The sequence below is a fragment of the Panthera uncia genome (genome assembly GCF_023721935.1).
Source record: "Panthera uncia isolate 11264 chromosome D3 unlocalized genomic scaffold, Puncia_PCG_1.0 HiC_scaffold_8, whole genome shotgun sequence".
In the NCBI taxonomy this organism is placed as follows: domain Eukaryota; kingdom Metazoa; phylum Chordata; class Mammalia; order Carnivora; family Felidae; genus Panthera; species Panthera uncia.
The window spans coordinates 55345800-55371520 of record NW_026057586.1 but is presented as its reverse complement, the minus strand read 5'-3'; the positions used below and the strand labels follow the sequence as shown (position 1 = coordinate 55371520).

The 25721-nt window shown below is 45.7% G+C and overlaps 1 protein-coding gene and 1 long non-coding RNA gene across 2 annotated transcripts in view; one reads left to right on the top strand and one right to left on the bottom strand.

Annotated features, from left to right (window-relative positions):
- Positions 1–5877: 5877 nt before the first annotated feature.
- Positions 5878–25721, bottom strand: part of LOC125914802 (uncharacterized) — a 30738-nt gene continuing 10894 nt past the window's right edge. The window contains exons 3-4 of the long non-coding RNA XR_007455435.1: positions 21115–21228; positions 5878–6418 (exon numbers count right to left, since the gene is read on the bottom strand). This is a non-coding gene — a long non-coding RNA (uncharacterized LOC125914802). The remainder of the gene's footprint in view (positions 6419–21114; positions 21229–25721) is intronic.
- TMEM200C (transmembrane protein 200C) lies at positions 12982–16580 on the top strand. Its single transcript, XM_049620398.1, has one exon. It carries the CDS (start codon positions 12984–12986, stop codon positions 15039–15041), a length of 2058 nt encoding a protein of 685 aa, XP_049476355.1. The 5' UTR covers positions 12982–12983; the 3' UTR covers positions 15042–16580.

Sequence of the window (25721 nt, the reverse complement as noted above, 5' to 3'; positions counted from 1 at the left end):
GTTGCTGAAAGAGGCCAGAGCAGAGAGAGAATAAGCAGGTAGGTGTTTGCTGTGTGATCCTGAAGGTCAACATGTTAAGTGGCAAAAGCAAAAATAAGAGCCAAAGACAAAGATCCTGGGTTGGCCAACCATGATGATAGCTAAGAGCATCTCTGAAAAATTATATTCTTGAAGAATACTGGTCCATAACTAGGTCAAGTTGTCCCCTGGCTCAAATAAACCAGTGTGTTCTTTTCCAGTTTTTAGGATGTTATCACACAAGGGTTCCTAGTTTCAAGGTTTTCTTCCCTAAGAAATTCCTGAAAATATTTGCTGCTTGCTATATTTCTATGTGAGAATCTATGTTAGAGGATTTGTGATGCAATCCAAAATCATCTTTATTTTAAGTTCGGTATCTCAAAATGTTCCCAAGAAGAGCTCTGAGATTTTCAAATATGCCACCTCCTGAAGAAGTTTGCGAGTCACTAATCCAAGTGAGGCAAAGTGCAGAGCAGTAGAAAGCCAAACTCAATAGCTTCTCGATGTTTTGGGACATTTTAATTTTACTGTTTTGTACAAAATGATGTTTCTGGTTACACAAGAGAAGTAGAAAGCACAGTGGCCTATTGACATTACGTAAAGGACCTGTCTCCAATTTCTATAGCCTTAAGCAAGAATATGAGGGATCGGAAGACAAGAAGGAACCTTTCAAAGCCATCTAGTACTCCCTTCAAATCACATCATTCAATACCAACTATTCAACATTATGCATCATTTAAATAGCGCATTAATATGTATTGTGTCCAAGAGGTTATGCAACATGCCCTTGAGATTTTTATGGCTGCAAACACAAAGAGGGAATCAAATTATCCAGTTGACTTTCTACATCCTTTGTATAAAGAGGACGTTCTCAGTCTCCACCTCACCTTGCGAGGTGAAGCATCACCCAGGAAAAGAGGACGGTAATTACCATTTTGCGGTGGTTTAGAAGCCATCTTGCTCAGAGCCGGAAGACTACAGCGACTTTTGATGTCTCCACATGCCAGTGGAGACGGGCCCAGATAATCAGAGAGCTGGTTCCATTGATGAAGTCCTGGAGCCTTTTAACTTCCTCCCAGCTGAGAAGCAGTGCTCTCGCCCCCCACCCCCCCAGCCACTGCCCCTCCCCAGTGCCCTCTGCGTTAGCAGACACCCTGCAGAAATTCCCTCAGGGCTTACAGAAGGACCTGGCAGAGTGTCTCTGAAATCTAAGACTTCTAAAGTAAGCCATTAAATATACGTTCTAATGTGCGGGCTCTTAGAGTGATGGCTGCAAATTACCGTCTCTTCTAATTCCCCTCCCTTGGGTCAGATGCTCAGTCTTCATCATAATATATTTATCTCTGTAAATGGGAAAAACATAATTTCATGGGGGGGGTGTAGGGGGGAAATGGAGCTTTAACACTGATTGATATCAAAATTTTCTATCATTTCATTAATATTAATGTCATCAAAGCCAGAAGTTTTAAGTGATTGGGAGGAATTTAAAGGAAATGTGTGACAAAGCCTTCTCACTTTTGTGAGGTGAATATATTAAGCTCTTATACAATTTGCTGTAAGTACTCAGAACTCCACCCACCTTTCTGTAGCCAAACCCTGATCTTTGGAGAAAGCGGCTTTGGAAAATAATAAAAATCAGGTATATTCTGAAACATTATCTCTGCTTTTTCTACGTATCATTTTCCAACATACCATACCAATATTTCACCTCTGTAAAAAGCTGTGTAATCAGTTTACTGTGTCTGTCAGGAAGTGATGTTGGCATCTTTCTTGACAGAAAAATATTTGTGATGCTTTCCTGAGGTAATGATACTTCAATTTTCTTCAGTATAAAGAAGCCAGCTTAGAGAGTTATCAGTAAGACTTTACAGAAATTCAAAACTAAATTTAGTGTAAAAACTGTTGCATGATTTTCACCGTCAGACAGAAAACTTACATTAAGGTTCTTTTGAGCCCATTTTAATCATTTAACATGTCTTTTGTGGTTCTTGTAAGATCAGGGAAGTTCCATCAGGTGCAAATATGCCTATTAGTGCCGATTTACTGGCTTTATGTATTTAGACATATATTTGCTTTGTGATGGTAACCTGGGTGATTCGGTTTTCTCTTTTGCTAGGACTCTTAATACCTCGAAGAATAAAAATGCATTGTAGATGTTATGATGAGGTCATCTGAAAGATATGTGTCATAAAAAAATAATAATAATTGGGTGGCACCCTCTCCAAATGTGAGATTTAATTCTCCACGTGGCCCTTTGACTCCTAAGGATCTTGAGCCCCGACCATTAAGATTCCATGTTCAGTTAACTCAGCGGTGGGGATGCCAGAGCCTTGTGAGGCTCAGAGAGGCCCGCTACCCAAATTCCTCATAGTGGAGCACATTGTGGGACTCACCCAATGGTCACAACGGCATGGCTGGGGGACTGAGGAAACCCACGCTTACTTCAAAACATAATTACCTAGGGGCTCAGAAGGGAAGGGGGTGGGGCGCCTGGGTGGCTCAGTCGGTTGAGCATCCGACTTCGACTCGGGTCATGATCTCACACTCATGGGCCCAAGCCCCACGTCGGGCTCTGTGATGACAGCTCAGAGCCGGGAGCCTTGCTTCGGATTCTGTGTCCCCCCCATCTCTCTGCCCCTCCCCTGCTCACACTCTGTCTCTCTCTCTCTCTCTCTCTCTCTCTCTCAGAATAAATAAACATAATAATGAAAAAAAATTTTTAAAGAAGGGAAGGGGCTGACAGAGTGGAGGCCAGAAAGCCACTGCCATGTAGAATACAAAGCAATTTGAGAAACATCTCCCTGTCTCTTGTGGATCTGACCCAAACTTCATAGGTAGCCTTTACCCTCCGTCGCATCTCCAGTACCCAGCTCAGTACCCGACACATGATAAGGACTCTGTAACTATTCACCGTTACCATCACGACCGCTAACATCTGAATACAAAAGCACAAGCCTGGCTGCCTGTATCCCAAGAAAGCCCTACAGTGGCGGCTCCAAAATTTCGGCACAGAATATGCTTAGGGACAGTCATAGGGTGTGACAAGGAACACTGAGGTAGCAAGTACTCCTATTTTGCTTCTACACGTTCACTTAGGGGGACTTTCTGGGGTAGCAGAGGTAATGGGACCAGAGCGCCTCTTCCTCACAGCTACTCCTCTAAAGCGCCACCGATGATCTCGTCTCTCGCTCACAGCTACCTGAAAAGAGAGGAGTTATAAATCACCCTTTACAGACAATACAACTACATCCGGACACTTAAGTAATATCACATGCTCCATATCACATGGCCAGAAGGGGCCAAGTTACTCGAGTAGCAACAGGTAATCCAAAAACAGAGTAATTTGGCCTTTTACAAAGCCGGATCCAGGACTCAAATCCACCAAAGTGGTTTTTTAGACAGATGCATACACCTGAAATGTGATGGAGTCTAATTTCCTCTTCAGTGTGAGCTAAAACACCATGCTGGCTGCCCTACGGTAAGAAATGCCTATCTGGCCACAGATGTTATACACCTCTGGGTTCATTATTTGAAAATATCAGTTAAAAGCAAAATTCTCTCTGTGTCACTCACGTATGCACACACACGGGCAAAGATGGGGATCTGGTCCCTCATCCCTAAAGTGGGAGGTCTGGACCAGAGCAGGGTCTCACCAAGTTTGATGTGCGCAGGAAATCATCTGGGCATCTTGTGAAAACGCACATTCTGATTCAGTAGGTTTGAGACGGAGCCCAAGATTTTGCCATTTCTAGCAAGCAAGGTGCTGCTGCTACCACTCCACAGATGACACCGGAAGAGGCCCCTTCCTGTTGCAAGCGTCTTGGCATATCTACCATGCCCCTACTCCCTGGTCCCGACACCTATCAGAGGGATCATGTCCATTACTGCTCACCTGCCCAGCTGCAAGCCTTCACTCCGCTTACCCACTTATCCAAATCTCTTCCAGGCCTGGGGTGGGCTCCACATCCATGAGGTATTCCTTAATTCCTTTTTTTCTCCCCAGTGGTCATTTTCTTCTAAAGACCCCAGCATTAGAGGTTTACTCTCTTGCCTTGCATCGGTCACTAACGATTTCTGGATGGGATCTAACTAAATTATAGGCTAGTAAGGACACGTCCCTTCATTCTTTTCTCTCAGTAAGAATGCTTCCAAATGGTCACCTTTTTTTTCAGTCTTAGTTCTCCGTACGCATGTCATTCCTTGGTGGCCTTCCCTGAATGCCCAATCTAAGTTACTATACATCTCAACCATGATCTCGCGGTCCAGGGGTTTGAGCCCTGCGTTCAGCTCTGTGCTGACAGCTCAGAGCTGGAGCCTGCTTCAGATTCTGTGTCTCCCCTTCTCTGCCTGCCACACCCGCCCCCCACCAAGTCACGCACTCTCTCTCTCTCTCAAAAACAAACATTAACATTTTTTTTTAATTGAAAAAAACAAACAGAAAATGCTTTGTGGATCCATCAGAGACCTGTCACCAGAGCACTAATCTTGGGACTCTCACGTGTCTTTATTCTTGAAAACCAATTCCTTGTCTGTGTTCCTTCTTTCCTGCTGGGTACTCACAGCGGCCCACATCACAACTAATTCTGAAAGGAGACCAGACATGTGAGCTCCTATCAGTTTCCAGTAAGTTTCCAGCAGGACAAATCTCTTCTCTCACAGAGCTTGTAGATTCTAAGAAGTAACAGGAGAGACATACCTGTGGACATTTAGGATCCGTTTGGGGAACACAGGGCAAATTTAGATGTCATCTTTCCTTGGTTTCTCCACTGACGGAGCCCTCTCTGTAAAGCCCTTTCCTAGCTCAGCTTTGATCTGCTCTCAGGCCTGCCAACACACCCGTTTCTCATCTCAGACCTCAATTATTTTATAAGACATACAATCTGGCTTTGATAGTGTACATGGAAAACGGTAGAAAACGCAGGCTTCAGGGGGAAATCTGAATGTGCAAAAATGAACCCACTTATTAGAGAAAACCTCCCCGGTTGGTCTCTAATCAAGAGCTTAGTGATTTGTAATGTTAAGAATGAATGAAGCCGAAGGCAGAAGCGAAGGCTGCTATTGCCATGTGCCATTTATCTGCAGCGGAGGTAGAGACCCCGTCTCCTGTGTTCTAAGGAATGCTCTGTAGACTTTTCCTGATCATCATTGCCTTTCCTCTGTAGTGAAAGCTTTTGGGCTTGAACTCTTTGACACCCTTCAGACACACAAGAAATAGGTTTGATCGTGACCTTGACACTAGCATGAGTTTACCTGTTTGCAAACTGAAGTTCTAGAAAGTGGCGCTGAGTTCAGTCTCTCGGGGGTTCATCTATGGGACTCGGAGGCGGAGGCAGGCACCCGTCCCTCCCCCAGGGCAGTGTTGCACGGGGAAGGGCTAGAAACGCCAACCGCGGAGCCTCTAACTGTGAGAAAACCCAAGAGCCAGGGCCGCCTGGCTGTGGAAATGCTGTTCCTGCTCCCTCTAGGGTCTGCTCAAGCTTTTTCTGCCTCTTCTGTTCCCAAGGAAATCTAACGAGGCCTTAACGTACTGTCGAATTTCACATTTTCTATCAGGCTTGTTTATCTTTTACACATGCCATGAAAAACACCTGTGAGGCTACCAAGGTATGTTGTGTTGGAGTTGCAGATAGAAGGTAGGCGGCCCAGGGTGCCTGGGAGGCGCAGTCAGTTAAATGTCCGCCTCTTGGTTTTGGCTCAGGTCATGATCTCACGGTGCTGTGAGTTCAAGCCCCGCACTGGGCTCCACACTGTCAACCTGCTTGGGATTCTCTCTTTCCCTCTCTCTCTCTCAAAATAAATAAATAAACTTAAAAGACAAGAGGCCCAGTTAAATCTGAATTTCAGAGAAACAACAAATCATTTTCAGGTTTATGCCCCCAGCAATATTTTTATTTGCTAAATCTATTGCTTAGCTTATCGCTTGCTTTTGTCACGCTTTAGTCTGTCATGTTGCCTCTTACTGGCAGGTGTACGAGGAGGGTGAAGGAGCAAGAAGGAAAGAGGAGGAATTTTATGCCCTGTGTCCAGCCTTGGGATCACAGGTTCCTTCTCCTGCTTTCGAGATGACAGAAGAGGGCTTGAGAGGCCTTCCTGTGATATCCTCAAACCTTCCAGGCCAAAGAATGTTCTCTTGGTCGTGTTTTCACAGACTTCGAATTTGACTGTAGAGTGGTGTGAGTTTGAAAGCTGGGTTCTCCAGCAAAGTGAAATTAAAGAGTCCCGGTGAACCGCAAAGCGAGGAAAGCAGCCACAGAGAAAGTGTCTCCGTTCTCCTGGACACAGCAGGCTTTCGTGAGTGACACTGGTCCTATGCCACACGGATGCCACAGTTCACACACGGCAGCTGATTGTGTAACTCCGTTCCGTGGAGGTTAAGTGCAGATACGGTCCCATGTGGATCCTGGCGAATAGGAACAGAATGGGAGAGTGAGGAAAACAAACTGGGAGAAGACGTTAGGACTAACAAGGTTGAAAGCTAAATTTAATGAGTGTTTACCGCGTGCTACGCATTAATTTACAGGAACTAAACTTGTTGATTCCTCACGATAATGCTGTGAGGTAGGTGTTGGTGTCATTATCCCCATTACAAATGAGGAAACTGAGGCAGCCGAGATCAGGTCATTTACTTACTTAAATGAAGTAGCTGGTTAGGGAGGATACAAACTGGTTCCAGAACCCACTACACCAAACTACCTCAATCTCCTTCCTCAGCCTGAGCCATCTGTGACAGCAGGGCGTGCGGAGAGGTCCCAGTTGCTGAGCTGTCGACACAAGCAAACCTGTCCCCCCTGCAAGCTTCCGGAGACCAAGAGGGGCCTGTGTGGACCCCTGGCCGGGCATCTTCTCCACTGAGCAGCCCCGGGAGCCCAGATAGGGGAGCCAGGCCAGGCTGATGAAATGATCAGGGAAAGCAAATGGGTTGTGAATAAATGATGAAACTGAAAGAATTACATAAGGATTGTTTTTAAGAAAGAGCAAGAGCAAATGACAGGTTTCAGGTCAGAGTTTAATCCAACTAAACGAAGCTCATCTGTTTCCTCTTCTTTTTTTTCCCAAGGCCTTCATTGCCCTCTTGCTACAACATGTTTCAAATATTGTCCTGAGCTCCGAGTTCTTGAGAAGCCAAGGAATGACCACGATTAGGTAGCCTTAGCCTGTTAGTCCTTAGCAGGGTGACAGGGGTATCCCACAATCCCAGAAATCATCTCTACTGAAATGGCCAGTGAACTTAGGGAGAAAATAACTCCAGAAGGGCCAAGATCATCACTGTTGCTTTAAAAATAACTCTACGTAACTCAGAAACCCCTAGGAATGTATGTTGATACCATATTATTACAGAGGTTAAAGGACCTTGCTGGAAACAGATGGGATCTATCTGATTTCCTCTGATACCCTGAGCTAACAACAAAGAAAATTACTGAAGGTGGTAACACTCAGGTTAAATGGAACAGTTCGAAGTTCCAAAGAACTCAGTCTGGAAGGACGCCTCTGAGTAAGAAATCATAAATCTTAATGCAGTCACCAACATAGCTAGAAAAACTAGCTATGTCCAAGGCCTGTTCATCTAGAAAAGGATTCTTCTCTTCTCCAGATCACTCAAATGAGTTTTCAAGGTACAAATGATGGCTATAATATATGCAGAAATTAGAAACTGTTAATGACTTAATCCCTCTGAACTCCTAATGAAGTTCTGCAATATTATCCTCTGTATACAGCTTAGCGCACGGAGGCCCACAAAGGATAGGAGTCACCACCCGTGGTCCCCTGGCAGCCAGCTGTGTAATAAAATGAGATCTCAGATCCTGTCTTTGTACAAAACACCAGCTTATTATTGACATTCAAGAAATCTGGAAGCTTGGAGCCCAAAACCCTTTAAAGATGACAAGCTAGACTTAGTTATTTCTCCTTTGCAGTGATTTCTCTAAAAGGAAACAATCCAGTATGGAATTAAAACTCTCCCTTTATATGGCTTATTTTCTAGCATTCAAAATCTGAGCAGGAATAGAGAGGTGGAAAGAGGTGTGCTGGGAACACTTTGATCGTCATCCAGATGCATTATTTGCTTGGAAAGGGTATCAGAGGTCACCTTTCAAACAGGCAGGTGCAGGGGTTTCCTTTAAGGAAACACTTCTCCTTCAGCCCGGCCATCACTCCACAATCTCCACCTCATGTAACATGGTCCACATTTATATCATTGAATCTGTAAGTGTTAGTATCCTTAGTGTTCTTTTGGGAAAGTGTCTGCTTGAGCTTTAAACACAAGTGAATGCTGTGTATGTGAGGAGGAACAATCTTGTCACCGGAACTGTGGCCAGCAAAGCCCTCCTGTGTGGGTTCTGTGGATCCTTAAACAGCAAAACTCAGTATATCCAATACCCACTCAAAACCACCATCGTCACAAGATTTCTGTCTGGACCCCAAAGTTCAGACCGCCCTTGTCTGTCGTCTGCTCTTCTCTTCCTTTCTTCCTGAATCCTGGCTGCCTCACTTCAATAGATAATTAAAATCTTTCTTACTTTCTCAATACTCCGTGGGGAAATTCCACTTTGAAATTCTCTTTTCCCTGTCATTTTTACTTTACAGTTGGGAGGACAGGGATGAGCTAGGAAACAGGATCTCTCTCTCCCTCTCGCATTTTTAAAATGACGTAGGGAGTTTGGACATCCTCCCTACCCCCATCTCCCCTCTTTGATCCTAACCCTGATTCCTGGAGAATTATAGTTTTCCTTTTAATGCTTGCTGATTACCGCCCGGGGTGGGAGCAGGACCGGCTGCCCAAGGAAGCGCCCCGGAGAGCCGATTCTAATCTCCGCGGAGCCCCAGCTGCCCCGCGTCGGGGGGGGGGGGGACGCCGAGGTCCCCAGGAGGCCGGTCACAAAGCCCGGTTCTGCCGGAGCGCGAGAGCAGCAGACACTGGCTGCCCCGGGCCCGCGGTGCGCCCAGCGCGGCGGGGGCGGCTCCACTCCGCCGGCCCGAGTTCGCTGGGGGACAACTTACTGTGCTCGCTGTGCGTCCACACTGCAAAGTCCCAAGCGGGAGGGGGAGAAACAGCCAAGGCTGTGTCGTGTCCGAGAGTAGAGGCAACAAAAGAGGAAAGGGGAGAGGGAGGAAAGGAGGGAGGGCGGGCCGGCTGGAGACGCGGGCACTGCCCCCTCTCTCTCACCCAGAGCGCCCCTCGGATGCTGATGGGGAGACCCTCCAGGAGAAACGGCCCTTTCTTGGGGCCCCCTCCGACCCGCTGCTCAGACAGGTAGTTGGAGGGAAAAGAACAAAGCTCCCAGGGCAGGCGGGCGGCGGTCCCGGGGCGCCCCGGGGGCGGGGAAGGCAGAGGCCGAGGCGCCGCGCGCCCCGCGCTCCCCGCCGGCGCCCCCCGCCTCCCACCCCGTGCCCGGGGCCCCTCGCCGGCCCCCCCATCCGCCTCCCCTCGCGCCTCCGGGGCCTCCGGGAAGCGCTTCCCCCGAAGGCACCGGCGGCCGGCTGCGGAGGAAGTGGGGGGAGCGCAGGGAGGGCGGCGCGGCGACGGGGGGCGGGGAGGGGCAGCGCCGGGGAGGAGGCGGGGGGCGGGGCGGGGGGCGGGTGCGCCCCCGAGCAGCGGAGTCGGGCCGGGTACCGACTGCCATCCTGCCGCAATTTCCCTGTGTCATGGCTCCGGTCTCTTAGCAACAGCCGCCAGTCCGGCCGCCCCGAGCAGCGCCAGCCGCCGCCGCCGCCGCCGCCGCCGCCGCGGGCTCAACTCCACCCGGCGGAGCCCGGCGCGCCGCAGCCACACAAAAGAGGCGCTGGGGCCGGCCCGGGAGCGCCGCGGCGGGGCTCGCCGAGAGGCGCAGGAGGAGCGGCGGCGGGGAGCACGGCTCCGAGGCAGGATGCGGGCTGCGGAGGACCTGACACTTCTTGGAAACTCTTGGAAATGGCTCCCGCCACGGCAGCGGGGGGAGCTGCGAACCTGGGGCGGGCGCTCGCCCCCGCTGGGCTGCTGAGCCGCGCTCGGCTGGAGGGCCCCGAGGCGCTGTCCCTGCGCCCCGCCGTCGGCTCGGGCTGAAAAAGTTTCTCCATGGTTCCTTTGTGTCGCCCGAGCGCCCGTTCGCCGGCCCTGAGCTGCCCCAGCCTTCCCGGGTAAGTGAGCGATATTGTTTGCTTTTAGTGCTGCCATTTTGAGCAATTCCGTGAGTCCTCAGCCCCCGAGCCGCCCCTCCCCTCACCTGCGGCCCCAAGCCCCGGTCCCCGGGCTGCTGCTGTTCGGGGAGAGTCGTTTTCCTAGGCGGGCTGCACGGGATGCGCTGCCCAGAAAAAGCGAGCTCGGGATTGCCCTCACTTCGCTCCTGCCTCTGTTCTTTCCAGAGGCGGACTCCCAGCTGCTGCACTCATGTGACTCCAACAGAAATAAGCAGACCCAAAAGCAGGGCAAGGGGTTCGCTGTCCAGCCAATTAGGGAGTGGGGGTCGAGGACCTGGATTGAGTCCCGGGCAGGGCGCTCCCAGCCTGTGGGCTGGGAGCCTCAGACGCCGAGTGGAGCTTAATCCATCATGAGCAGAGAAACTTGAATGTCTCTCTTGGAAGCAGTTGTATTTTTAGACATCCCTCCTTTGCTTTCCCCCATGCTCCATTCCTTAACCACGGAAAGACCAGCACCAGGCAGTAAATTGCGAGGGCAGCCAACCTCAACTGCCAAGTTTGTTTCCCTTCATTATGTATGAAGAAAAGCCTCAAAGGTGGGTCTTCCTTGCCATCTGACTTTTGTCAGTATTTCACGTCAGATGGCAATACATTACAATGGAGTTCAGCTTTCAACAGAGCTGAAGGAATAATAAACTAGGGAGTTAATTACTAGCTATTAAACTAATTTTAAAGATCTGTAAACGATTGCTGAAATCCATTCCAATTTTCTTTACATTCTGTCTACCCAAAGCCAAAGCCGCCTTATTGGGGAGAAAAACAGGTGGATACCTTCTTTCCCAAAGATGCTCAGCATTCTGGTGCACCTTAGCAATGCCCAACAAAACGTTAGCCCTTCTCTCCTCTTGGAGAGCCACTGTGCCAACTGAGTCTAGGTTTGTTTCTAAAATGTCTGGCTGCTAAAACCTTAAAATAACTGCAGATCTCCAGATTATTGCATTAAAGATGCTGTAGTCTAGGGATCACTTAAAACAGCAGTCTCTATGTTACAACTACACAATAAATGTGCTTATTTTGGGGGATGACAGATGAACAGTAGCTACTCTTTTTTTTTTTTTTTTTTTTTTTTTTTTTTTTTACAATCTGTTTGTACTTACTGGTGCAGCCTCTTTTTAAAACAAAATTGTAAAGGCTTATAGATGTATTCTCCACGAACCCCTCTAACCTACCTAGTATTTCTCTTTAGTGAAAACCAACTAAGTTCCAAGGAGACATTGATTTGCAAACATTGCAAAGAGATGATTACCATTTGCTTTTCCACCAGTGGAGAAAAGATTCTGCCTATATTGATGTAATGGAGGGGATCAAGGGCCAAAGCTCTTTACCCAGGCACCAATTAAAAGCAAAATTCTTCCTAAGTAATCCCACATATTCAAAGGGTAATTTATTCGAAAACATGAATTATTTCATAAAGGGCAAAATACCAAAAGGCTTCTGAGTGGTATCTGAGCCTTTCAAATTCATACAATGCCCTTAATTTTAGCATCTCTATTATAGGAGAGAACACAACCAATGGAACAGAAAATGTTTTACTCTGGGGATCCAGCAGGATTGAAATTTTTAGAAGCTCACAGATATCTGCAAAGACACATCTGTGCATTTACCTACCTGGGGTTTATTATATTAAACAACCAAACTTTCTATAGGATAGTCCATGGATCCTTGCCACCCTCCCTTCCTAAACACGACCTCATGAGAGAAAGATGAAGAAAACAGCTCTCACTTGGGGAGAGGTCATTCTACAAATCATCATTATTATGTAGACTGCTGCACCTAATTAATTGCCTATTCATTTGAATATTGGGAATCTGAAGAGTGCTGTTGGCACATTAATAAGGGGTCAGAAAGCTATTATGGCAGAGTGGCTATTTTTTTTTTTTTCTTTTTAAGATTGTAATTTTCCCACAGGAGGAAAAAAAAAAAAGGTCTTTCTCTTAGAGATTCTAGGGGACTTCTTAAATTCCCTGATGAGGTTTAGCACATGATACCTTTAAGGGAGTTCCTCTGAGGGAGGAGAGGAGGCCAGAAGGAAGAGCTCAGTTACATAACCAGTTACCTAAAACTAAATATTCCACCCCAAGAAGCTGTCCAGATGTTGCAAAAAAAAGTGATGAGGAAAAGGCTGCTTGTCTTTAGCTGTAGGAACATCAAGAGGTGGGAGACAACTTTCGAAAGGGATTTATTATCAGAGGATTGACGTAGTTCTGGTGTTCTCCCCGAAATGAACTCTCCATTAATTATCTGCAGTATATAAGCTGTCTGCCTGCCAGTATGTGACCTTTCATTTTCATCCAGTGATGAAAATTGCTTTTGTCATTATAAAACAGTAACTTTTGTGACTGTTTTAGTGACTTTGAGCTAAACATTGACAAATTCCTCTGCTTAGAGACTTGAACCTCCTGAACTGCTCCCTTGGGCAATCTTCCTATTCCCACAGGACAAAGGGAAAGGCTTTTGCCACGAAAGTCCTCAACCACCTCTTTGAGCCCCCACATTTAGTTTCTACTAATGGTCAGCCCTCCTTCAGCTGCCAGCTGGGAGGGTTTGAAATGAGCCTTGCTGGAATATCACCTACAGAGTGTGTGGGATGAGGGAGGGGGAAGAAAGAAGGCGTTCTCTCAAATTGTTTTATCACCTCCTATCAGTGATTGCAACAGCGTTTCTCGGCCCTAATCCATCTACCCCACCCCCTGGCCTCTACATTCGGCACTCCAGTTAGTGGGTAGCCCTGGGCTGGGGGGGGGGGTACACATGTGGCGAGACCTGGGAGCGGGACAGTCGCAGCGCGTGGGATGTTGCTGCAGCCAAGCCTATACCCTCTGACTGTCTTCTTCTGCTTTGCAGCAGGAGGAGGTGGCCGAGCAGCTAGTGGGCAGTTGGCGCCCCCCACTACTCAAGCCTCCGCCCCAGAAACTAGCCGCGCACCGCACGGGCTCACCATGATCGCCACCGGTGGCCTACTGAGGATTTCTGCCAGAAAGCAGGATCCCCTCCGGCCCCCAAGCCAGGTCCCCAAACGCAAGCGGAAAGCCAAAAAAAGGCGCAAGAACGACGTGGTGGTGGTGAAAGGCAAGCTAAAGCTGTGCTCCATCTCGGGGCTCATTGCCCTCTGCGGGATCCTGGTGCTGCTGGTGGGCATAGCCATGGCGGTGGTGGGCTACTGGCCCAAGGCCAACGGGGCCAATAGGGAAGGGGGTAAGCAGCTGCCGCCCGCAGGCAGCGGCCACCGCGTCCCGACCACGGCCAGTGGCAGCAGCAGTGGGAGCAAAAACCGGTCCAGGAGCCACCTGGGGACTCCGGGGGGTGTCAACTCCAGTTCGGTGGGTGTGCCCCGAAGCACCCCTCCAGCGCGGTCAGCCTCCCCTTCGTCTTCCTCCACGTCCGTGGGTTTCTTCTTCCGCATCTTCTCCGGATACCTGCACTCCGACAAGCTCAAGGTCTTCGGGCCCCTCATCATGGGCATAGGCATCTTCCTCTTCATCTGCGCCAACGCGGTGCTCCACGAGAACCGAGACAAGAAGACCAAGATCATCAACCTGCGGGACCTCTACTCCACCGTCATCGACGTGCACAGCCTTCGCGCTAAAGACCTGGCGGCCGCCGCGGCTGCGGCCGCCGCCGCCGCCTCCTCGTCCTCCGCCCCCACCTCGGCGACCCCCGGAACCGCGCCGCTCAACGGCTTCCTCAGCTACGTGCAGTCGCGGGGCCTGGAGCTGAAGCCCGGGAGCTGCGGCGGCGGTTCAGGGGACGCCTTCGGGGCGGCGGCGTTGCTGGCCAGGGGCTCGTGGCCTCACCCCTCGGCGCTAGGCGGGGGCGGTGGCGGGGCCAAGGAAGCCGCGTCCCCGCCGGACCTGGCCTCGTCTCCGCGCTGCCCGCGGGAGTCCCCGAGCCTGACGGAGGCCGTATACAGCATCTACCGCGAGCGCTCGGGCGTGGCTGGCCGTCGCCGGGCCGCCGCCGCCGCCGCCGCCGCTGTGGCCGCTGCCGCCGCCGCCACCGCGGCCGCCAGCAGCGGCGGCAGCCCGGCGCCCTGCAGCCCACCCGAGAGCTGGGGGCGCCAGAGCACCGCCAGCTCCCTCGTGGGCTCTTCGCTGAGCGCCTTCGCGTTACTACCCTTGCAAGGGGACCGCGACGGGGATGGGGACGGGGACGCGGAGGGCTTGAGCTGCAGCTGGCAGAGGCCGCCTGGGGAACGCGGCTCCCGGGAGATCCCAAGGGGCGAGCTCGACCTGAGCTTGACCGACCTCCGCGGCGCCCCGGGCTGCTCGCGTTGGGCGCCCAGCGAGCTGGAGGAGCCCGAGGGCGCGGCGGCGGCGGCGGCGGCGGCGCGCACCGCCAGGGGGCAGGGTGGCCGCCTGCCCAGGACCGGCAGGTACGCCGCCCTGCGGCGCCGCAGCACTAGCGGGCTCCCTGACTACCGGGCGCCGCCGTCCCCCGAGCCCCCACCCTCCCCGCGCAGCGCGGAGCTGGACTCGAGCCTTCTGGCCCAAGCTGCCTCCCCCTCCCCGCCCCTGCGGCTGGAGGACTCGCCCCCCGCCAGGCCGGACTCGCCGAGCTCCCAGTCGGACGACCCTTCCTGCTGCAATAAGGGCTACAGCCCCCTGCGGGAGGCTGGCACCTCTTTGGAGTCAGTTGTGCAAGCAGTAGCCAGTAAAAGTCCAGACTGTGAGGCCGCCACGGCCCCGGGTGTGGAGCCGAGCCCCCCGGAGGATCCCAGCCAAGGGCCACCTAAGGCCCAGCCACCTCAGCCGGTGCAGAGGCAGTTTACAAACAAGGAGAAACTCTTTATGATTTCCCGGTCTCATGCCATAGGGGTAGAGGATGGAGATCTGGAAAGTACTGGCATTTAGGGCAAGAGGGAGCAAGGGGGCGGGGGGGAGGGGTGGAGTGAGAAAACTGGGGAAATGCCCACTCCAATCGGCGAATTTAACATTTCCCTCTTTCCCTGTGGACTCATCCGAGGAAATCGTCCAATACCCAAAGAGCTGCAGAATGTTATCCTTGAATTGCGTTCACAAGATTCCTGTAGATAACTCCAAGCAAATTTTTTTTTTTAAAGCCAGCTAGTCTTTTATGTCCGATGGTGATTGTACGTTCCATGAAAACCAAATGTATTAAAAAGTCAGCAATCTAGTTCATTAGATAAAATTCTCTTAATTTTCTTAGGATCAAAATAATATATTTTTGACAGTAACTGTGCACTTTACTCCAACTTCCCACTCCCCCCTCCCTTCATTTCCCTAACCCTGTACTCTGCTGCTGGTTTTGTCCATAGCTGCTTGTGAATGACAAGCTTCCTTTCTCTTATGCTTTTGTGGAGCATGGAAGGGGTTGTCCGCAGTTCTTTTAGAACTGACCTTACTAGAGGAAGTCAAAGCCAGAAGCAGGAGTATGTCAGGAAAGAGCACTTTCCTTGCCCTACCCCACACTGCTCCAATAGCCCAAAGGCCTCTTTATTTTTTAAAAGGGTATTTACATTTTGCTACTAGGGTATCTGATGGAGAAGGGGAGGGGCAGCATCTAGATGGACTGTTACATTCCTAAATTCACTCTACCAAGTACACGATACTTTCTTGAGTATTATCATACGTGTATTGCAAATAGCGTTATTAAAAATCTTTTTTTAATAAAAGAAGTTTCCAAACAGTTAACCATAATATTGCCTCCTTTTGCCTTGGAACTAATGCTTCTAACACATTAAACATTTAACAGTTCAGCTGGTAAAATCTAAAATATTTTGCTATGACACTGTAATATGATAGTAGGTATCCGCCCCCAAAGTGCTCTGTGCTATCATGACTCCATCCATTTCCAGTATATTTTTAACTTTTAAATACAGGGTAGTATTGAACATTTGGGAGTTTCTCTTTCAAATAGAATGAGACATTAAATAAATAGTAATTTTCTATAATACTTCTAGTTTACCTCAAAGTATTAATTTATAGAGCACCAGGCTTAATGGCCCCTTTTCAGAACCATTTGACTTATTTGGTTTTGACTTTAAGTTCATGATCTCAAATCCATGGCCTACATAGGCTAAAAAGATAATGTTTTAATAATTTGGGAGATTGTTTACAGTTGATTTTATTAAAAGTCGGCTACTTACTCTTTAAGAATAGTAGACGAGGTACCATTTTGATGCCTCTTCCTTTGAATGTGAGAGCCGAGAATCTCCAGAATGGTATTACTTGCTTTTGGCCATTTGGAAATGAGGCCTCATTGTAGGAGGCTAAAATACAGATTTTAAAGGAAAAAAAACAGCCAAAGATGTCATGTTTGGTCTCCCTGGGTGAAGCAGTGAGTGGGTCCAGTGGAAAGAGTGCAGATTCAGGAGTGAGACTAGACCCCAGCTCTCAGCATTTGCTAGCTGTGTAACTTTGAACAGAAACAAATGCTGAGTCTCAGTCATTCGATCTATGAAATGGGGATAATGAGACATACCTCATAAAGGTATGAGAGTGTTGGACAAGGGGTTATAGGTACAGAGCAGAGTACCTGGCTCAGAGTGTGTACTCAGTAAATTGTTCCTGTAATTACTATTATCATTATAATAAGTTGTCTGCATGCACTATAGAAGAGTAACCCTTCCTTCAACTTGAGCTCAAGAAAGCCTGGCTAAAATCTGGAATATCCACTTATTATCTGCATAACCTTAGGCAAATCACTAATCCCTCTGGGCTTCAGGTGGATAATAGAATCTCTCTGATTGCCTTCAGCTCTAGAAGCTTTACTTCAATCCAGGGTATTTGTTTTGTCCTAGATATAATCATATTTGTACATACAACTTTGCAAAGTGAATATACTTCATAAACTACCATTTAGTGTAACTTTGAAAGGACCTAATTTATTTCCAGATTGGATCTGCATTAAGCTATTAACTCACTTTAAAGCTCTGGACTAATATATTTGGTTCTTCTGTATAGCATACATGAGCTTCCACTGGTAAGAGTGACAAGCAAGTGTAATGATACCTCCAGGCAGTGTTAAATTTCAAGCGTCTCAATATTGTTTTATCACACTCCCCCCGAATTTCTAATTTCCTTAGTTTCTTTTCTCCATCATCTTGCATATTGTGTAATACACTGGGTTTGATGGGCTGTTTTAAAGGGAAAACAGGGGCACCTGGGTGGCTAAGTCTGTTGAGCCTCTGACTCTTGATTTTGGCCCAGGTCATGATCCAAGTTTGAGATCAAGCCCCAAGTCCAGCTCTGCACTAAGCATGGAACCTACTTGGGGTTCTGTCTCCCCCTCTCTCTCTGCCCCTTCCCTACTCCTGGTGTCTCTCTCAAAATAAATAAATAAACATTAAAAAAAAAGGGGGGGGGAATAGGCTCCAGTGCTCTGAAATACTGTTTCTAGTCCTCAGAAAATGGACTGTAAGACATTTAGCAAATAATAAAGCCCTACCTCTTAGTTTAAACAGAAGTGGGCATAATAACATTTATCCCTTACAAACTTTAGAAAGTTCAATCCAACCAATTGACTAGACTCAACAATGCCAAGTGCCTGGTTATATGAAACAGATTAAACAGACACTTGTAGTTCAGAAATTAAATAACTTCAGGGGAGCCTGGGTAGCTAAGTCGGTTGAGCGTCCAACTTAAGCTCGGGGCATGATCTCACAGTGTGTGGGTTCAAGCCCCGCATCTGGCTCTGTGCTGACAGCTCAGAGCCTGGAGCCTGCTTCAGATTCTCTGTCTCCCTTTCTCTCTAGCCCTCCCCCTGCTTGCACTCTCTCTCTCTCTCTCTCTCTCTCTCAAAAATAAACAAAAAATAAATTAAATAACTTCAGCAAACAATTTATCTTAGTATTAAATCATATCTATCTTAACCATTCAGCAATTTTACTGGATCTTTTTTCTCCCCCTGAAGATAAAAAAGGCTAAGCTCAGTTTTTCAAGTCTTGGGAGGAGCCCAGGCTTTCATCGGCCCTCAGAAGGAGTCCTCTGCAATTATGCCAATGGTAATTTACAATCCTCCCTTTTGCAGGAGTGGAGATCTGCGATAATAATGCTAGATTTTTGCTCACTACTTCCTGTGGGCCATGTTCTGTTCTACATGCTTTGTGTATATTATCTCAATTACTCCTCGCAGCAGCTCTGTTGAAGTAACATTATTATCCCCATTTTACTGAGAAAGACACTGAGGTCAGGACGGTGGAGCGCTTGCCCAGGTTCAAACAGCTGGTAAATGGAGGAGCCAGGATTTATACAGAGTTTTGAGGATTCTCTGGACCTGAACCCAAACTGGCATTTCTAGAGACCATCAGAATATCCTCTACCTTCTTAGCTTCCTGCTAGATCCTTTCCCGGAAACTATTCTTAGAGACTTGCAGAGAAGTGTTAGGGTGCATGGCCAGTTTAAAAGCTGGAATTTGCGGGACGCCTGGGTGGCTCAGTCGGTTAAGCGGCCGACTTCAGCTCAGGTCACGATCTCGCGGTCTGTGAGTTCGAGCCCCGCATCGGGCTCTGTGCTGACAGCTCAGAGCCCGGAGCCTGCTTCGGATTCTGTGTCTCCCTCTCTCTCTGCTCCTCCTCCATTCATGCTCTCTCTCTCTCTCTCTCTGTCTCAAAAATAAATAAACTTAAAAAAAAAAAGCTGGAATTTGCATTTAAGTCTTCAGGCTGGCATCAACAAAGCTTTTCTCGGTGCGACTTGCAGGGTTTGTTGTACCAAAATCAACAGGACTATTTGAAGGGATCTTGGACATCATGGAACCCTTCCCTCCTGTATTTATAAATGAGATTGCTAAGAATTAGAAAGATGACAATTTGTTCAAAGGCAAATAAAATAGCAATGGCAGGACTAGAAAGCTAAGACTGTTGTGATTGCAACAGTGGGCATACACATCCCCCCTCCTCTACCAACCGAAACTCTGTCCTGTACGAACTAGCTGGGCGAAATGGGCAAGCTGCTTAGCCTCTCTGTGTCTCAGTTTCCTTTTCCATACAATGGTAATAATAATGCTCCCTACCTCTAGGGGACTGGACTGAAGATTCAATGAATTACCGTCTGTGTAAGAGCGTTTGCAACAGGCGTGGCACGTGGAGAGTGTCATAAAAAGTTTTTTTTTTTTTTAGTTTTATTTAAAATAGAATTAAACTGTTAAACCAAATCATTTTGTATGACTTTCCTTTTTATTCACGGAATAATTTCAGGTTAAAAATTCTAAAGTTTAAGGCAACATAGCATAGGGGCTCAAAGTATGCCTTGGAGGGTTACATAACACTTCACCTAGGTTTCCACATCTGTTAAGGGAGATAATAAATAGCATTCGACTCGTGGCATTCATTATTTAAATGAGGGCTAGATACACTAATATACTCAAAGAACTCAGAACCACTCCTGGCACAAATAAACCTTCAGTCACTGTGAATTACTGCTATTAAGGCAACATACAGAAAATTAATTAGTAGGCTAAATTTATTACTCAGTTGATAGGGACAGCCATAAACTTACTGTGCTGAGAAGTCTTTGTAGTTTAAGTATATTGGAAAGAAAAAATAGACCTTACGAAATGAGAATCGAGGCTACTGCAAGGTCCCCAGTAGAACGTAGAACTAATGACAGGTATGTGCCCCTCAGGGTCCCATCATCATAATATGTAACAACAAATGCGAGCCCAAACTGCTTACATGGCTGCACTTGGTCATGAGTATTGTTTTTCCGCTACTGAGGCAGGTTCCATCAGAAAGGCCAGGCTAGCCATGTAGTCTGGGCCCCATTCTGTCCGAGGAGTGCCCAACATGGGCCAGGTGCCTGTTCATCTATTTACATTTCTAGACGAAAGTTTTTTCCATACTAGTTTTCTCTTTCATCATTTTGGGTTCTTCAAGATGCAGTTTTGAAATTCTCTTTTTGGGTTAAGGAAATTAAAAAAAAAAAAAAAGCCCTTCAGATGGCTCAGCCGGTTAAGCCTCTGACTTTGGCTCAGGTCATGATCTCGCATTTGCAAGTTCGAGCCCTGCGTCGGGCTCTGTACTAACAGCTCAGAGCGTGGAGCCTGCTTCAGATTCTGTGTCTCCTCCTCTCTCTGCCTCTCCCCTGCTCATACTCGTTTCTCTCTGCCTCTCAATAATAAATAAATGACGAAAAAAAATTTTTTTTAAAGCCCTCCAACAGCGTAAGATTAGAACAAACTAAATCCATGAATTTGTATTTGATGGGAATAGCATTTTTGTCTAAATGCAAAAATACATTTCATGGTCAAATAAAGGATAGGATTGATATTTGTGGAGGTTGTTTTCTGTAGACCCAGACTATTTATTTTGTATTTTTTGGCTAAAAATCATTGGATGAATATTTAGACTAAGTTTTTGAATGACTCACTCTGAAAAGTATTTTGAGACTTTTTTTTTTTCTTTCCAGGGAAATCATCTTTGAGCTTTTTTCCTTCAAAAAGGGATGGATCTCCTTAAATGGATGGCAAATTATATGTTTTTTAAAATATTAAGTCACTACAAATTGGTGGTTCCATTTGCATTAACAACTTCGGTCAAACACTGCCTATCACTCTCTAAAGCCAGATGAGCTCCTTATTATGTGTGTCATCTATTTATGATGTCAGAGAAGCACTGGGCTGGTGTTGGGTCTAAATATGGTCATGAACCACAGTAGGAGTTATAAAGCCTGCCATCCTGGGAATTTTGCCTTCACTACTGAGCCGGGGGCACATTAGGGTTTCTACCATCTGAAAATACATTTATTCAATTTTAAACTCACCCCGAATCCTTACCCCATCAATAATTGCTAGCCTGTGATATGGCCCTGCATGACAAACAGGATATTTGGCTGATTCATTGCTAAGATAACAGGTTTTTTTTTTTGCTCAGGATGTTGCCAGTCAAAGACTAAAAAAGCTTATGCAGATTCACCTGGAATGTCACAAAACATGTGTCTGTTGCAATAACGCGTGAGGCTTACCTTTGCTTAGGACACCACACTGCGAATCAGCCCTACTAAGGGCAGGAAGGTTGACTGTCAATCACATGGGAAGAAAACGGGGCATAAACCCAGAGGTGGAAGAAAAAGAGAATCCTGGGGAAAGAAAAGAAGAAAAAGATGAAGTCAGATTAGAGTCGCTATGAAAGCTTTTTGTTTCACAAATGAGCACGTGATCATTTGGCTTGGAGATCATTTGTAGACAAGTGTCTTAAACTGAAACATTACAATAACTTTTATTCTTTAGAAAATCTTTCAGCAAATGCAGAGTTGGACATTAATTTGTGTATTTTTCAGTATTTAAGAAATTCAACATAACATTGTGCTATTGACACAAATCCACTGGAGTCTAAGAACTGCTGAACATCTAAAAATGTTTAATAGCAGGAAAGAAACTTATGGTCAAATTTACAAAGAATTGCTTTTATGTTGAAAAATCTGAGGATCTTTATGTCTATACTGTCAAAGAAAGAAAATATGCCAGTTATTAGTTGTAATTGTGTATTAGGACAACTGAAACAAAGCAGGCCAAAACTCTGCTTTGTCTTTGTGTAGGACTTTGGCCATGGCTTTATTTTACAATTGCCTCATCACTCCATTTTGTACAGACATAACTTACAAGAGAATAATTTCACCTGTAGGAGTAAACAGCTTTGTTGGAAGCAGCTGCCCTTTCAGTAAAATACATAATTCATTTTGGGTTAAATTGCTTTATTTCTTTTTCAAGATCCATTTTAACTGCCTATCATAAGTCAGGCAGGTGCTGTGCTAGGCGGAAAGGATTAAACCTTATAAGACATAATTCCAGACCACAGGGTCTTGCAGATCTCATGGACATAGGCACATAACCAATAATTTCAATACAATGTGAGTGTCACGAGAGAGTTATGATGTGGACCCTACAGCTGAATCTTGAGATATGAAGAAAATGTCAGCTAGGTGCAAAAAGGTGGAGAACAGTGGAACCAGCATGAGCAACTACGTGGATGCAAAATGCACTTCAGCAAGTTAGACTTTCAGAAGATAACTTACACTTGACTTTTCCCCAGAACCCCCATAATCTTAGAGTGAAATACTTATTTTGAAAAACAAAACAAAAAACCAACAAAACCCGTATCTATCTATCTGTCTGTCCATCTCTCTATCTCCTCTTATAAGTAGTAGAAACATATTTGGAATTAAGATGAAAGTGATTTGGGTGTTAAAAGACTCAAAATGTATACTCTTTACCATTAGATATCTAATTACTCCCTATTTATAACTGACTTCAACTGGCAAGAATTCTTGAATACTGAGAAGTATCGGTACATGGATGAATGAACCATATTCTCATTGGACCCACACCATCTTCATGAGCAAGAATGATTTTTGCTGAATTATATACTGCTTTAAAATGACAGTTTAATTTAAATGTTCAGGTGTGGGAAACCATTTCTCGAGATGTAGTATAAAGGGATAAAGCTGGGTGGGGAATCTGCTATTTGGGAATGCTTTGTATGTTTCCGGCATGGTGGATAATGTTGCATTGATCCATGTACTATGAGGATTGGATAAACTTGAGGATATTTTAGCGGGCTACAGGGCATTTTTGCAGAATCTAGACCTGATAATTGAATGTATTTCTACAGCAATTTGCAACGTCATTTATATTAGATCAAAAATAATTTATCTTTGTTAATAAAGAATCCTATCGTGATCTTTTCCCCCACTTTCATGTTCCTAGCAAAATGAAGATTAGTTCAGGCCTAGTTATCCTTTTATGAATGTGTACAAGACATGTACAAGCATTCTTTACAAATTGGCACCAAAAGACTGTGCTTTCTAATTTCTAAACAGGCAATAATTTTTTAAATTTTTAATTAAACAATTTTTTTAATGTTTCTTTTTGAGAGAGAGAGAGAGAGAGAGAGAGAGAGAGAGAGACAGGGCATGAGTAAGGGAGGGGTAGAGAGAGAGGGAGACACAGAATCCCAAGCAGGCTCCAGACTCTGAGCTGTCAGCACAAAGCCCAGTGCGGGGCTCGAACTCACGAACTGAGAGACCATAACCTGAGCCAAAGTCATACCTTAACAGACGTGACCACCCAGGTGCCCCTAAACAGGCAATCATTTTGGGATAGTTACAAAACCAGATTCAGCCAGAATAATCGGTACTGTATACATGCAGCCTAAATACTTCATTTACTCACAAACCTTCCAACTAAAAGATACCTCCCCTCCAAGAATAATCTAGTTTTCAATACAAATATTCCCTTAAAGTAAAAAAAAAAAAAATTAGTTTTCTTCTGTTTTTTTGAATTCCCCATATTTTGTTTTCTTCAAGATCTTTTTAGTGCTTCAAGCAGTGAAGGCAAAAGTATGAAATGTGTTTATTCTTTTTTTCTGATCCACCAAAGTGAGAATTTTGCCAAAGCACTTTCCATTGCGCATAAAGTCCAACAGATACTGTCAATGGCAGTTTTATTGTCACAGCTGCCAAATAAATCTTTCATAGAAGATATATTTATGGGTAAGAGGCTTATAATTTGGAAATACTGATAGATGAAGTACTATGGTTAATACAGCATGGTAAATGATGTCAGGAAGCAAATTGAATTCTTGATAGAGCAAGAAAATTCAAAAGACTAATTTGGTGACCTAACTGCTAATCCTTCAGCTTATATAACCATGCATCTCGATGTGTTTGGAGCACAAACACACGCAAAATATGGAGCACAAAATATAACCTCAGTGCTTGTGCACTTGATTGTACAATTTCTTCCACTTGTATTGTTAATTTCATTTCAGTTTCATGCCTGAGAAGTTTCTTGATTTATTAGTCTTGCTTGCTTGAGATTACTACTTTAGAAAAAAGTGAATACATTTATAATAATAGTAATAATAATAATAATAATAACAACAACAACAACAACAACGGGCTTACAGGAGAACAAAAATAATTTGAGTACATTACTAATACTATAGTAGTCGCTTCCACCCAGTTTTTTTTACATCTTTTCAAATAGAGAGTGAATTGGACGATATCTTCTTGAAACATGTGCTGCCCAAAAGCCAAAAGACAACAAAAATGTGCCTCTGCAACGTCCTCATTTCTTAAATCCCATGAACGTTGGACTTGAGAAAACTTTATTTTCACGGCGCGTTCTAAGTTGAGCTATGGGGGTGAATGCTTTCCAAGATTTCTTTTATCACAACGTGAATGGAAAGGAAACTTAATAATGCTATAGCTGCTTTTTAAAAAATGCCAGCTTTGATGAAGTTGATGGCAATTAAACATAACACTTACAAATAAATCGAATAGAGCATCTGGCCGGCCAGTAAGTATGAATCATCTCCAACGGAAGTACCGAGTAATAGTAAAATAAATAAATAAATAAATAAATAAATAAGGTGATACGAAAACAAACTAACTAAAACGTATTTCAGGCATGATTAGAGCCATGAGTAAAAACAATCCGAGTTGATGTGTAGCAATTTCTAACGCAACATAATTTTTGAAAATTATTTAGTGATTGTATAAATGTGACATGCCTGGAAAATGTTAATTAAACTGGTTTACACAATGGTTGAGATGTATAATTATTTAGCCATGCTCCCACAGTCATGAGCAAGGCAATTGTAAGCTCCAGTTCCACAAGGCTGTTTTGGATTGTAGCCCCTGGAGCTGGTGGTTGAATGAAGAACCTTTCTAGCCACTGAAAATGAAAAGGTCCTAGGAGTGTCCACCTCATTCGTCTTTGATTTCATTTACGTATGTTAGGAAGAACAACTTCAGTGGCGAGCCGAGTATCGCCTCGCACACTGAATTATGGAAAGATAGCAGTAAGATATTTGGTGGGGGTCAGAATGAAAACTCCAGCCATTGGAAATTTTGATTCACAAGCACTCCATAAACATCTTAAAGACAGAGAGGAAGGAGAGATTGTTGAGAAGATGAGCCAGAGGAACTCTTAAAATCTGGACCATTTTTACCACAATGTCCTGAAACTGATCTGAATGCCTGAGATTGATTTCCAGATCTTGGCCTGGAATTAGGCCTGTTGAATCAGGCTGTTGAAATAAAAACTGGGATTGATGATGGAAGCATTAAGTGGAAGCATACCTTGGATTTTGAGTTGCAAAAGTTACAGACCAGAGGACATCTCAGACGTGTGCATGGGTGCATCAGTAAACCCAGGGCAACATAGAGCAAGGTCATCTTTGCGACGCACTACTTTGTTTTGAGGTCTAGGAAAAATTGCCTGGTAAGAAATTATGGCACAGTCAGAAAACCCTTGCTTCAAGCCTCCGACATAGACAGTCTTACACAATCCACCAACACCCAAAGTTGATTTCTTTGCCACAGAATTCTGTTACAGATCAGGTTTAGAAATGAATTTGTTCATATTTACGCTAGCAAAGTAGATACGTAAAACTCAGTGAAGAATCCTATGGTCTTTAGATTATGTTTTGGTTGTCATATAGCATAGTTTACGTCCTCTTGATGCCCGCTATTGTCAATATTATGAGCTAAGTAAAGACCTGGACGCTGGAGAGCTCTGGGCCTTGCCAAGTGGGCTTCATAGGACTAAAAAAAAAAACAAAACAAAA

Bases quoted from the DNA above. Each gene is read 5' to 3' on its own strand.
- TMEM200C (XM_049620398.1), top strand. From the start codon at position 12,984: ATGTTGCTGCAGCCAAGCCTATACCCTCTGACTGTCTTCTTCTGCTTT.